Source organism: Oenanthe melanoleuca, chromosome 3 (genome assembly GCF_029582105.1).
Source record: "Oenanthe melanoleuca isolate GR-GAL-2019-014 chromosome 3, OMel1.0, whole genome shotgun sequence".
NCBI classification, from domain to species: Eukaryota; Metazoa; Chordata; class Aves; order Passeriformes; family Muscicapidae; genus Oenanthe; species Oenanthe melanoleuca.
Window position 1 is genome coordinate 67,442,893 of NC_079336.1, and position 13,906 is coordinate 67,456,798.

At 35.8% G+C, this 13,906-nt stretch overlaps 1 protein-coding gene across 3 annotated transcripts in view; it reads right to left on the reverse strand.

Annotated features, from left to right (window-relative positions):
* Window positions 1-2,084: 2,084 nt before the first annotated feature.
* The window catches only part of MAP3K21 (mitogen-activated protein kinase kinase kinase 21), a 41,080-nt gene continuing 29,258 nt past the window's right edge, over window positions 2,085-13,906 (reverse strand). Inside the window, exons 6-11 of one of the 3 annotated variants that reach the window (XM_056487709.1) lie at window positions 12,383-12,505; window positions 9,785-9,901; window positions 9,098-9,248; window positions 8,014-8,108; window positions 6,061-6,612; window positions 2,085-5,297 (exon numbers count right to left, since the gene is read on the reverse strand). In XM_056487709.1, coding sequence (XP_056343684.1) covers window positions 4,873-5,297; window positions 6,061-6,612; window positions 8,014-8,108; window positions 9,098-9,248; window positions 9,785-9,901; window positions 12,383-12,505 — 1,463 coding nt within the window. In that variant the 3' untranslated portion in view covers window positions 2,085-4,872. Of the gene's footprint in view, window positions 5,298-5,829; window positions 6,613-8,013; window positions 8,109-9,097; window positions 9,249-9,784; window positions 9,902-12,382; window positions 12,506-13,906 lie in introns of all 3 variants that reach the window. The other 2 variants (XM_056487707.1, XM_056487708.1) reach the window with 2 other exon arrangements.

Sequence of the window (13,906 nt, forward strand, 5' to 3'; positions counted from 1 at the left end):
TTGACAGACAATCCAAAATAGCAGGAGTGGCTGATGCACCAGATAGTTGTGCTGCCATTCAGAAAAACCAGGACAGGCTGGAAAAGTGGGCTTAGACAAATCTCATGAAGTAGAAATGTATGTGGGGAGGAACAAGCCCACACACCAAAACGCACTGGGGACCAACCATCTGGGAACTGGCTTCACAAAAAATGACCTGAGAATACTGATGGACAACAAGCTGAACAGAAGTCAGCCATGTGTCCATACAGCAAAGACAGCCAACAGTTCTCTGCATTAGTTATGATGCCAGCAGATTGATGGAGGTCATCCTACTCAGCACTGGAGAGGCTACACCAGAGTGCTAGGTCCAGTTCTGGGCCTGCCAGCACAAGGACACAGATTTAGTAAAACGAATCCACAGCAGCACCACAGACTGGCAAAGGACTTGCATCTGTGGAAAGGCTGAGAGAGCTGGGTCTGGAGAAGAGCCCAGGAGGATCTTATTACATTGTTTATAAATACCTGATAACAGGGGATAAAGTGAGAGGCAGGCTCTTGTCAGCAGTGCACAGTGACAAGATGAGAAGCAATGAAAAAAAAATGAAAAGAAAAAGCAAACAACCAACAACAAAAACAATCAATCAACAAGAAAAAAACAAAACAACCCAAACATCCCCCAGTTAACAGGAAATTCAATCTGACTGTGAGCAAATGTTTTTACTGTGAGGATGGTCAAACACTGGAACAGATTGCCCAGAGAAGCTGTGGAGTCTCCATCTGTGGAGATACCCAGACCTCCAATGGACACGGTCTTGAGCAGCCTGCTCTATCAGAGGAGCTTAGACTGTTTCATCTCCAGAGATCTTTTCCAACCTAAATGACCCTGTGATTCTTCAATTTAAAAAGTAAAACCATCCTACCTAGCATAGCTCTGTATTCCATTCTGCAACTTACTAGATGAAAAAGCACTTATTATGGTTAAAGAAACTATTTTATCAGGCTATCTATATCAAGCATGTTGGATTTCTGTTAGCATTAGGATAATTGACTCACATTTAGTTTGTTCGGGAAGAATTCCACTACATCCTTGTAAGGACTCTGGACCTAATTTAGAATATCTAATACCGAAATTTTAAGTACCACCAACTGCATCAAAAATGTATTAGATAACAGAGTCTCCTTAGTTCCTTATAGAGCATACAACATAGCAGCCTGAGTAGTTACATTAAAAAGGAAGGTGGCTGGTGACACTGTTATTTTTTCCATTACCTCACACTTGTATGCAGATCTTTCTATTACCATTATAACTGTGTTTAAAATAAACTGCCTCTGCAGCTTGGCTTACAATCTGGGCTCCATACTGACACTCACAGGCCACATGAATATTTTTTATGTAGCCAGTCTCGCTACAAGCTGAGTGCAGGCATGTCTTTATAAGATTTGTCTTGCAACCTTACAAATTCAATACACAATTCAATATATTGCTATTTGAATGTCACTGCATCTTGCCTGTTGTCACTGTGCAAATGGATACTTCCACTTCCTAACTGAAAAACGGGCTAATGCATCCATGACATGATCAAGGAAGAGGGAAGTTCATAAAAGGTGTTAAAAATATTTTAAGGAAAATACTGGCTTCATCAGCCTAAAAAAACCCCACAAACCTAACAAAAAACCTCAAAGTACCAAATTCCCCAAAGAACAAATGGACCCTCCCAACAAAAGCCCCACAACAGAAGGCTGTTATTGCTTACCTGTATTCTTGATGCTGAATCAGATGCTGAGTTTATTTATATCCACTACTCTATCTCTTCTAAGACATGCAGCCAACATTAGAAAAAGCATCAAAAGAATATTATGGTCACATCAAAGAAGAAAATAACCTTATGCTAAATGTTTCTGCCCACATCAAATGCAAGACATTACAGGACCGTTCATGTTACTGTACTGGATTCTTAATCTTAGAGTAACCGTTACATTATAATCTTCCAAGAACAGTCTGGCCATAGTTTATAGCTCGTGGTTATTCACCAAAAAACTCCTCTGTATATGTTAAGAAAACATTAAAATATATTTTTAAGGAAATTCAGGTCAGTTTGCAATACAGTAGCTACAAAACATTTATTTTTTAAATAGAAACATTTAAATCATCAGGTTTTGTAAAACAGTATATCAAGTGTTTATCTTAATCTTCGCAGTGTAAGCACCTTCAGTTTTATGCTAAAACAATCAACATAAATTATTATTTGGTCAGGCTATCAACCTACATTGAAATAAATATACTTTTAACCAAGACAGGTCACTTAATTCATACCAGATTTTCGTATCTTTACAGAAAAATTATCTGGTGATATGTGAATTACAGACAAACTATGATTGAAATAATTGTTTTTTCTTTTTAATTACAGTGAAGACTGGCCTATAATTTTAAACTATAAAAACAATTATAAAGCACTACAGACTATAGCTTAAAAAAAAAACTGCATCACATCAGAGAAATATTTGAGATGGCTTACCTAAACTGTCTCAGAATAAGAGATGGAATACAAACTCCTAAATCACTTAGAGTGCACTGGGCTGGCCATATCATATGTCCCAGACTTAAGAGAAGTTATCCATTGAACATGAATAGAAACCTTTGTTTAAGAGAGATAAGCCACTAATAAGTGAAAACAATATAGCCCAAAGAGCTTTTTATGCTGGTACTACTGATTACAAAATATAGGGTGCAAAATTCAACACTTGAAATTATATAAACCTTAAAAATACAGAACTTAACAGAAGTTTACAAGTCAAAATACTTCAGCACCTGAGATTTTCCTGTAGAAAGCGAAATAGAGATACTTTCTTCAGAAACATGTAATACAATCAGCTCTTTTTCTCTCAGTATTACACAGGAATAATTGATCAAGAAAGAATTGAAATATACATAATGCTCAAAAATTCTGATTAAGCCTTGAAGACAAATGTGCTATTAATCTATAATTAAAATTTGATTCATGACTTTATTTTACGAAAACATTTTGTATTAAAACTGGAATAGACAATCTATTAAAGTGTTCTGATTACATTAAAGTTGAAACAGAAGACATAGAACAGTATGTGACTTGAATGATGTTGACAGTAAACTAAGAATACAGTGACAGAAACAGGTTTGAAGAAAATGTAACAATTTGCTATGGGAGCATTTAGATTTACAGACAACTTGTGGTTTTGTCTTTACTTTTGGTAAACTAATACTTTAAGGAAATTCTTTTCTATTTGCACTTTAAGAGCTGGGAAGTTACATTTTCTCTTTTTTGCTTCACGTGATTAAGACTTTGTGATTTTGTTTGTAGAATTGTGCGTCATCTTCAAGGTGGATACTGTAGAGAACACAGTCTTAGAACAGAAACTTTCTCTTTCAATCCCTTGGTTTTGAAGCTTCAAGCAGCTGTGTATTCTATTTGAACTTCCAGACCCCAGAGTCATGGAGAAGAAAAGACTTAAACACAGGTCTTAACAAAACAGTATTCTGATGGGAACACAGTAGCTTTAGTCTAATATTATCTAATTTTATTTGAGAAGACTATGAAAATGTTGAATGATCTGCAAAATTAAGGCTTCATAAATACTGGAAAATGAGGGATGTTCCTTTAATTCTAAAAATGCTTTCATCAGGGAAAGTATACTGTACATTTGGTTTTATTTAATCATTCACTTAGTGATACTGTAAAAAATTAAACTACCAGTGTTATCAAAGATAAATGTTCCTCCCCCCCAATTAACTATTTGGAATTTTCTGGAAACTTTCTATCACTGAAACCAGTCAAGCACATCTGTTTCTGTCCTTTGATTCCTAAATGTGAGTAAGCAGGCACTCAGTAGTACCTTAGGAAGAAAAGCTACAGAGATTATACTGAAAGATTTCATATTAAATTATAGCAGTTTTAAAATTAAGTGCAATAAAATGCACTATTGGCTCACTTAAAACCAATTATCCTTAAAATCTATCAACTTTCTTCAACACAAGGTGCAGCAGAGTTTATAAAACAAGAAAGGGGACAAACCCCCCCACCACAAAAATATTCAAAGCCAAGAATATTGCTTTCAGTGCAAACACTGTAGTCTTCAAAAGGTTAAGAGTACAAATATTTACATTCCAGTGTATCCTTACCTACAAGGAATGTTGTTTCACATTACAAAGTATGTCAAATACCTTTACTCCAATCGCAATACTGAAGTTTACCCTCTCAAATCGATATGGTGGCTGAAACTGAAATGTTTATACAAGCAGTGTAACTTTCTGGAGAAACTAAGAAAGTTCACACAATAGCCAAGGGCAAAAACTGCAAATTCAGCTGCTGATTCTTAACCAATTTCAGTATCAAATGCAAGCAAGTAACCACCTCCTTAATGAGGAGTGAACAGAGCCTCCTGTACCTGCACCTTAAACCCCTTGTTCCTCTCCCTGAACCTACAAACCACAGAGGAAAGATGCAGACCACCACTTTTTAGGTGAAACTCTTCTTGACAGAACACAACCTCACTCTATATCTCATTTGCTTTATAATGTGGGAAAGTTAAATTTCTAGCAAAACCTCTGAAACCTAAAGAAAACTTCTGTGACACGGCACACCGAGGTGGGCATTTTATTTTAATCATTCAAAATATACTTACAAAGTTCACCTAGAATATGATTTTGCAGCACTGTGCTTTTAGAGTTGCTAGCTGGGATTCCAAGGAACATTTGAAAAAAGGCACCTACGACACTTAATTAGCTGCCCATTTTAATAATTTTGGTACTATTTGTCACAGTACATCAGAAAACAGCAGCACAAAGTGTTAGACGGACAGGAATTTTGTATTTCTTCCCCTTTATGAAGAAAACATTTTTAAAATGAAAGGCACTCACGACAGAAACTCTCTCTCCAGTTCATATATAGATGGCCGACAAGTTTTGCTCTTCATTCTGCATAAAGGCACAGTACAGTCTCTGTTTTGACCTTCCACATCAATATCAAGTAATGAGGGCATGTGGCAGTTAGTTCTTTCCTCATTATCTGGCAAGAAGTTAACACCTGGATCTACATTGCCCTCTAAACATTCAGAGTCTTTAGAGTTTGGTTTAATCATACGTGGAATAATCTGCCATGCATCGATTTTACTCCTAAGAGAAGAAGGTCGAGGCCTTGAGATAGTATGGACAGCACTTTGCTTTTCATTTGAAACACCACTGTGATTGCTTCTTTGTTGAACAGATGGGGAGGGCAGAGTTCCAGGAACTGACAGGACTGGGAGTCTGGAGACATCATTGGTTGAAGCAACTCCATTAGCTAGGGGAAAGAAAGCCCAAACAAAAAAAATGCAAATTTAAACAATGTGATTCTTGAATTCTTTGCCATTTGTAAAACTGGATTGCCATAAACACTACTGACTTTTCTTCCACCAGGAAAATGAAAAGGCTTGTACATTGTGGGGAATCTCCTACAACAAGACCAGTGGTGCTCAAGTAATGTGTTTGCATCTAGACTCACTGCAACTGGCAATCACAATTTACCTTTTATTGCTACAAGAGATGTTGAGAAAAAGCACTAACCCCCCCAATAACTGGATGAATATGAATACTGGAATGAAGTCCCATGAAATTCTCTGGTTACTATGAGGAATTACACATGCATAGAGTATCATGAAGAATGTAACATTTAAGCCACCCCAGATTATCAGTACTGAAATTCAGAACTTCTTTTCAAAAACTCATTGATTGTGAGCTTATCTATTTAAATGTAAACCAGATTTAAAGACATTATTTTGTACTTAAATTTTTATCAGTAGCTAAAAGATTCATGGAAGTTCTTAATTACCTACCTATGGTCTGAAAACGGTTCCCATCTGATAAGGTTCGTCTGTGACCCAACACACTCAACTTTGTGGATTCTTTTGGCATATTTTGAGACTCTTGTTTCAGACCAAGACTAAAAGTCTGATTTTTCAGTTGTGTCGAAACCGTGCTAGAAGCCAGCTGTATCCTTTGCTCTCTCTTACTTTCAGAAGTTTGAGATGAAAAGTTGTCAGTGGAACTACATTGACCACAATCACCAAGTACAGTGCTTACAAAAGCATCTTCACCATCAGGTTGAAGTAGGCATTTTGTGGAAATGGAGGGCATAGAGAGAAGATTCACAGTATCTGCAGCTGGATTTAGGGATGGAATACTTGCTTCCTCTTTCTTGGACTGCAGTCGTGTAGGGCTGGCACTCCTGCGGAATTTTGAAGCACGCTGAAATATTCCATCACGCTTCTTCCTCTCATCTTTAGGCAAGAGTTCATCTGGACTCTGTGATTTGTTCAGCTCTCTGATATCTAAGCCCAGGGCAACGGATGCAAGGAGGACAGCACACCCATACAGCACTGAATCAGTCTTCTTTTTGTGCAGCGTTCTGCTCAGACTGTTAGTAGGTGTCATTTGAGGAGTACTGTTTGTAGAACTAGCAGAGGTTCCTTCTTCAAAGCTCTCGTGTTCTACTGTGTTCTCTCCCTGATCATCTTTCCAAAGAGGTAGATTAATATAGGCCTGATTGGGCAACTTAATTGGTTTTGGTCTTTTACTGTCCAAACCTTCAGGGATAAGTTTCTTATCAGTACAGGCACCTGTAAAATATCACAGTATTCTTTAAGTCTACAATTCAACTGTTTAGCTATTGCATGTCTGCACATGTACATCATTATTGCCTTTAAAATGCACAGGTATTAAACTTGAAGGATACTATACAATCCATTTAGATGCTGTCAGCTCAAACTCACATTTTGAGTTTCAGAAACCTCTTGGTGTTTGCAACACTTTGATAATGCTTTTTAAATGACACAGAAAATATTTTGGTGTATGGATAACAGAGAAGTAATTTACTATACACAAACTGGCAGATAAAATTCTTCACAATACTTTCAATTCAGCTGAGTTCCAAAATCAAGTCAGTTATTAGAATTTTTTTTAATTAATTCATTAGGTCATGGTGGTCTGGAGTAAAAAGTAAATTTGACATCTTACACCCAATGACAAATAAAAAGGAGGTATTATTTGACTTGGAAGTGTTATTCTACTATAAACTACTGAATGCTAGAGAATAAACACAGAAGTATTTGAAATTCAAGTATGTTTACTTTGTGTACAGGGTTATAGTAGTAAGCTAATAAATCTATAAAATTACTATTTGTGAAGCCTTGATTTATACCCCTACCATGATACATGAAGATTAAAATGCCTTTTTCCAGCAGTGTCCAAGCAGCTTAACATTTCTTCCTCCAGATCTAGCTGCTGGTATGGACATCAGGTTATATCACAGGCTTTTTTCCTGACACCAATAACTTAATTTTCTCAGATAAGAGAATCCACAGTATAGAAAAAAGGATGTGCAAACTTTAAAATGATTATGAATATTTCATTGTCACGGCCCATTATACTAATGGTCATAAAAAGCAACATGCAGCTATTATGTTCCTGATCCTAAAGGGACTAAATATGTTTTTCATTGTGATTTTACATGTAAACAGTGACATGCTGTCTAAAACACTTCAAGATTTGAAATCTGTCTTGAAAATCTAGTAATAGGTCTTACTCAAAAAACCAGGGAACTAATATCTGGGAATATATGAGGGCTTACAGGTTTTTAAAAAACTGCATTTTTGCAACAACTATGCAGATCTCACAACAATGTCATCAATGATCATTTAAATGTCAAGACAATTACTGACTTAGGTTCTTTCTAAAAAAACCAAAAAAGGTGGTGACTGCAGACCTCATATACAGAGTAGCCTGCAACTCAAACACATGGAAAAATCTCTATATGGTTCTGTTCACAGACTGTGTAATTCTTAGTTGTTAATGATATAAATACAGTGGTTTTTTTGCAGAGGAAAATGGTTGGCAGCATGATTTTTTCTATAATAACCTATGTAATCCTTTACAGAAATCAAGCAATACAGTTTATAACACTGAAGGTAATCTTAATACTACTATATGGCTACTTCCACTTTTTCAAAAATAGCTCTTACCTTGGTCCACAAATAGCGAAGCTAAGGGAACACCCTTCTGATTTTTCATTAAAACAGTTGACCAAGGGTTGCTGCCATCTGAAAGGGGTCTTACTCTGCAACAACAATAGTTATTTTGAGATTACAGATACCATGCTCACATAAACTTTGTGAGAAAATTACTTTATTTTCAAGCTATAAACCTGCAATACATAACTTGGAAACCTTTCCAAAGGTAAAAAGAAGGTGGAGTAGCATTGAATCATATGATTATAAATGTAAACACACCTTAACGTCAGGTATTCTTTTTATGATAAAAAATTCATGCCTAAAAAGAAAGCAAATGAAAAATGGACCTTTGCCACCTATTGAACACAGGTTTGTGAAAACCTGGACAATAATTTAATTGTCTCAAAGAAATGATATGAATATTGGAAATCTGTTAAACATAGTTACTTTTAAACAAACAAAAATAATATAAAGCCAGTTCTAACTGATCATCTGGAACCAAATCCTAATACAGTTAACTGAGTGGATATCCCTACCAAGAAAAATAAAGAAAGGCACTTTAAATAATTGTATATACTAGAGAAATAAAGAAAAGAATTCTTACTATCTCTAGTTTTGAGCCATTGGAAAACAATCTGTAAGTAAAGCTGTCCAGCTGATTTTCATCACTCTTTCACCCTCTGTTTGTCAGCATAAAGGATGTTGCGGGTGCGAATGCCAAATCAGTCAGTCTTACTTAATTATACTGAAAGTACCCAGTGGGGGCCATGCTTGCAATTCCTCAAAATAATGTGAGGAAGGATAAGAAAGGCCATGAATGTCTGGAATGCACTGGTAGTTCAGCATCCCAGTATGCTCCAAATTTCAAAAAACCAGAGATAAAGGGTTATACATTAGAATCAGTAAAACTTTAAAATAAGTAGGTGCTTTATTCTCAAGACTAAGTGAAGGAGCAACTTATCAGTAATGTAATTTCTAAATTAATTAAAAGTAGGAGTTCTTGCTGTAATTAGAGATTGCAGAACTTCTTCCACTCACATGTCACTACCAAGAATTCTTTAGTATTATCAAAAAAACCAAAATGTAGTAGACATACTTGTCCTTACAATCTGCACGATCCTTTGTTTGAACTGAACTTGGTCCCCATGTACAGCCTTTCTTTTTAAAACTTCTCTTCACATCTTCAAACTCTTCTTGGTGATATGTCGCGCTTCTTCCCCAAGTTCTGTTGCTCTCATCTGAAGTTACTGGAGATTGGATTTAAAAACACAAAATCCACACACATAAATACTACTTCTAAACCCAAAAGAGAACAGAATATCTTCCGCACTGCAAAACCATTTTGACACAGCAACACAAGAGTAGAAAAAAAAGTTGAGATATTTTTCTTTTACAAAAAGCACCACATAAACTTCACTGATCCAGAGATGAGCAAGAAAGAAAAGTAATTTATGAGCTGATAAGAGACCCAGATTCAAGATAAAGCAGCAAAGCAATCACATTTTCCATGCTTCCTTTAACTGAGAACCTTATATTCAGATAATTCAGACAAGTGAATTAGACTGAGCACTTAAGTTCAGTGAATAAAATATATTCTGAGGACAACTGGTATCAAAAGAAACAGAATATTCCAGTTGTGACCATGGTTAACATTTTCTTTCTCACTACACCAAAACAAATCATACTTTTAAAGTGTCTAGCCTCCATTAAATGCTTAGTCTGTCACTGTCTCAGCTGATAAATTAAACAGAACCAGCACCTTGGAAACATAATGAAATCTTGCCTTTTTTCATAACCCCACAGGGAAGTTCATATTCATTTGTGATATCTACATCTTGATGGTATACATATACACTGTTTCTTCGGCCATTAGTTGTGTGTGTATCTGTTTTTGGAATCACTGAGGAAAAATTAAGAGAATGCAGTAGAGATCTTAGTCAAATTGATTTCAGAAACAGAACTGTTTCCCTCATATTTTTATCTTTGGGTCATAAAGCCTGGGTCTATTAAGGCATTAAGCATCTTCTAATGATGGGTTTTCATGGTAGGGTTTAAAGGATCCTCTTTCTAGGACCCAGCCTGAGAAGGTAGATTTTCACATGCCACCAACTAACTGAAGCATTAGCTTGGTATGATGATGGCATGTTTACAGATATGATGGACAGACCTAGGAGAAAAACAACGCAGCCAGATACAACAGCATGATAAATGAGGGGGCATTTACATGTCCATGGTTCTGCTGTTTCTTCACTGTACAGATTCTCCTCCATCCTCACCATACACCTGCAGCCTGGCACTACACTTGCCTACCTTACACTCTCATTTTCAACCACATTTCTATGCAATATGTACCTTAGTGGTTTTCCTTCTCCCTCCAAAACTCCTTTCAAAATCAGCATAATTTGTCTTAATAAGAAATTAACTGGATTTTTCTTTTAATTTAACATTTAGATTTGAAAGCTAGACTTGCTCAAGACAAAGTGAAGCAGTCAAGTAACCAGTTCTTATATATGCCTGTTCAAATCACCTGTATTTGAGCAAGTCGTCTTGAAACAAAGACACTTTGAAGTTAAATCAAGATAAAATGTTATTGTGGGAAAGGGAATTTATTTTGCACAGGTGCAGATGGGTGTGGAAACTAAATTGCTTCAGCTAGATACTCTTGAGATATCTGATAAGCTTTTAGGTAAAAACCTAAGGATCCAAACTCAGAAGCAGACATGCTTTTAAACGAGAGCCTTTGTGCTGTCCTGCATGTTCAAGCCCTATGAATACAAATGCCTACTCAAATAAAAAAAGAAAAAATCCTCAGTGGCACTTAGCACACATGCAAGGAATGGTACTGCAATAGCTTACACAAGGCTATGCAATTAAAAAAACAAACACAGAAAACTCAGCTTTTCAGAATCATGCCAATACCTGACATTTGCTTCATTTCCAAGCATTTCCTCGCAGAGCAAGAAAAATCAAAAGATAAAATGAGACAGTTTAGACGTAATTATGACATTTTACTAAGAAAAGCCTCTCTTTACCTTTCTGCAAAAAACAAAGCAAAGCAAACCAACCAACCAGAAAAACCCACCACATCTTGAGGACAGGAAACTATTGACAACACAGATACTCTGTCAGCTAACATCTGAAAAACACTCCAATTGATTTTCCTTCCATCTCTGATTTCATTATGAAAGGCGAGACAGGGTTTGTCCACCTCTCTCCTTTATCCACAGCATTGCCAACTGTATCCACTGCAGCTCAAACAAATACTGAAGTGCCAGAGAAGACATTACTGCTCCCCTTCAGACATTAACAGTGAAAAGGATTTCATAATGCAGAGGTGCTACAAAGAAGATGAGAGATCTGATTTCTATCCAAACTTTAAACAAAGTGTCAGGCTGGTCAAAAATCAATTTACAGGCTTGTTACAGAAAAGTATGGAAAAAATTCTCATGAGTTTTGATTTCCCCTTCTCCTCATTTATAGCTGACAAAGCCACATTCTGAAGTAATCTTCCTCACAGGTGGCTGTGCTTGCAAGATAAGATAGCCAACGTCCATAAGCAATCAGCTGGAACAGGTTCCACTGATTTCATAAAGAGAGAGAAGCTTAAGGCATTCCTCTCTGAATATAGATAATTAGACAATCTACTTTTCACAATAGATCAGACAGCACAAATGCAAGTAGTGAATCCTGTAGGAACTGTTTTATCTGCATATATGTCACTCCCAAACATAAATGCATGCTTCTCTGTAATAACATGATCATATTCCACTATGTGAGATTGAACATACCTTGCTCTCTGTTATTAGTATACATAATAATGTATACTAATGTATACATTATTATATAATGTATACGAATGTACCCACACTTTTTGGTCTCTTTTTCCTATCTTCAAAAAACCTAAAGCAAGATTTCTTCTAAACTTATACCTGTTTAAAGATTGAATTTATTTTGATGTAAGAAAGTTGGGTTATTGGCTCATTCTTTGATCTTTCTTTACAAGACTCCCTTAGTCTTTGAAGCTTTCTTTTCCTTTATCAACGCCAATACAGACAAAAAAAAATTGTTTTCCATCTTACTTGGATTCCAAATGTGATGCTTTGCCTTTTGTCATAAATTTTGATTCATCATTGTTTTATCCCAGTCAGTTTACAAATTGGTTCTCAAAGTAACTTAGTAAAGATACAATTTAAAGCATTCACAATAATTTTGAATTTTTGAGAAGTTTTTAGAGTTTTAGCAAGATTATTCCTCTTTTCAAAGAAGTTGCAACTGCTAAAACCAGTCAAGGGATGTGGAAATCAAACAGAAATCTGCCTGGAATCTGATCTTACTACCAACATTTCAGTTGACTCTATTGATCAAATGAGTGGAGACTTACATTGTATAGCACGAAGACGAGGAATTATTGTGGGGCTACTTGATGGACTAGAGCTGTTACTGTTTAAACTCCTCCTCTTATCCAGATTGGGGGATGCCTGCACTGTTATTTTGTGCTGAAAATCTGTAAGAGAGCAACACAAATCAGTTTTAATGATCTGAATAAAAAACTTCTCAGAAGAACATGCTGCTATACTTCTTAAAGTTATATAATTAATTAGACTTCATTATATAGAATTTATTTATGCAGGTAAGAGATATAAATATTAAAAACATTGAAAAGCTCTAAATGTAACAATTTAGATTTTGAGTCAAACAGGCAGGACTTCACACCTTCATGCACTAGTCTTGCAAGAACATGAACAACAGCAAGTATGTCTAAGTGTACCTGATCTGAGACACATCCACAACACAAGCTGTTATTCAAATATTTTTGGTTATCACAAGAGGGGCAAAAAATATCCCTTAGTATTTCATCTCAAATGAATCAATACTTACAGCAATATAATTTGCCTTTTATTTTTAAACTTGTAATTCACAGGCACCATTAAAAAAAGCATTATAAACAAAAAATCACATTAATTCATGTCAGAAAAAGATAACACTAAACTACGGAACTACAAATATTTATAGCAAAGCAGTAAAAAAAAAAGAACAAATACTGAGGAAAAAATGTACGAAATTAACCTTAATATACCACTCTAATACCCATCATCAGTGCAATTATATTGCACATTATTTTTAGAATAGAATTCTTTCAAGGACAAGTTCATCCAGATGTTCTTGACAGGAAGGAGCTAACAGCTGAATGAAATTCTAAATGAAAATATTTATTTTATCGCTATTTCAAGTTAAATATAAGCAGAACTAAAAACAAAGGACCAAATAATCAATTGAAGCTTCCAATTCAGCATAAATTAACTAAAACCTATAAATCTACCATGTTTGTCTGGGAGGCTGTAGGGTGGCTTTTATCTTACTTGTTCTTATTTTTAAATTAAGAAAAAATATTTCACTAATGCTGAAATAGTACTCTAAATATTACTGCCCCCTTTGTGTCTTTCCAGCTACCAGACAGCTACACTTTGGTAAGACTTGTGTTAACAGAGCATCAAGTTCTTAATGCATTTGTAATAAACTGACAGACTTGACCTGGTAGCCACTGAAAGGAAGCCCACCAACCCCAGGATGCTGGCAAAGAATTTGAAATAATAATGAAGGCTTTCCAACCTTTTATGAAACCATCAGTTTGTGTAGGCACGTTTGGTGGCAACGTTAACAAGGCCCTCTAAACCAGCCCCTGAGAATGGAAAGACCCTCACTGTCTACAAACACGCCTCCTTTGCAAAGGGAGCATTTTAATGCATTCATAGGTGAAATGAAATGCTCTAACAATCAAATTATACCAGAGTATTTATACTCTGAAATCATCTGCTGCTGCTATTAATATGTTTTCTTGCAAGCAATAAGGCACTGAATATTGTAACTGCTGTGTTGTACTTGCAACTGCAGTTAAGTGTGCAGT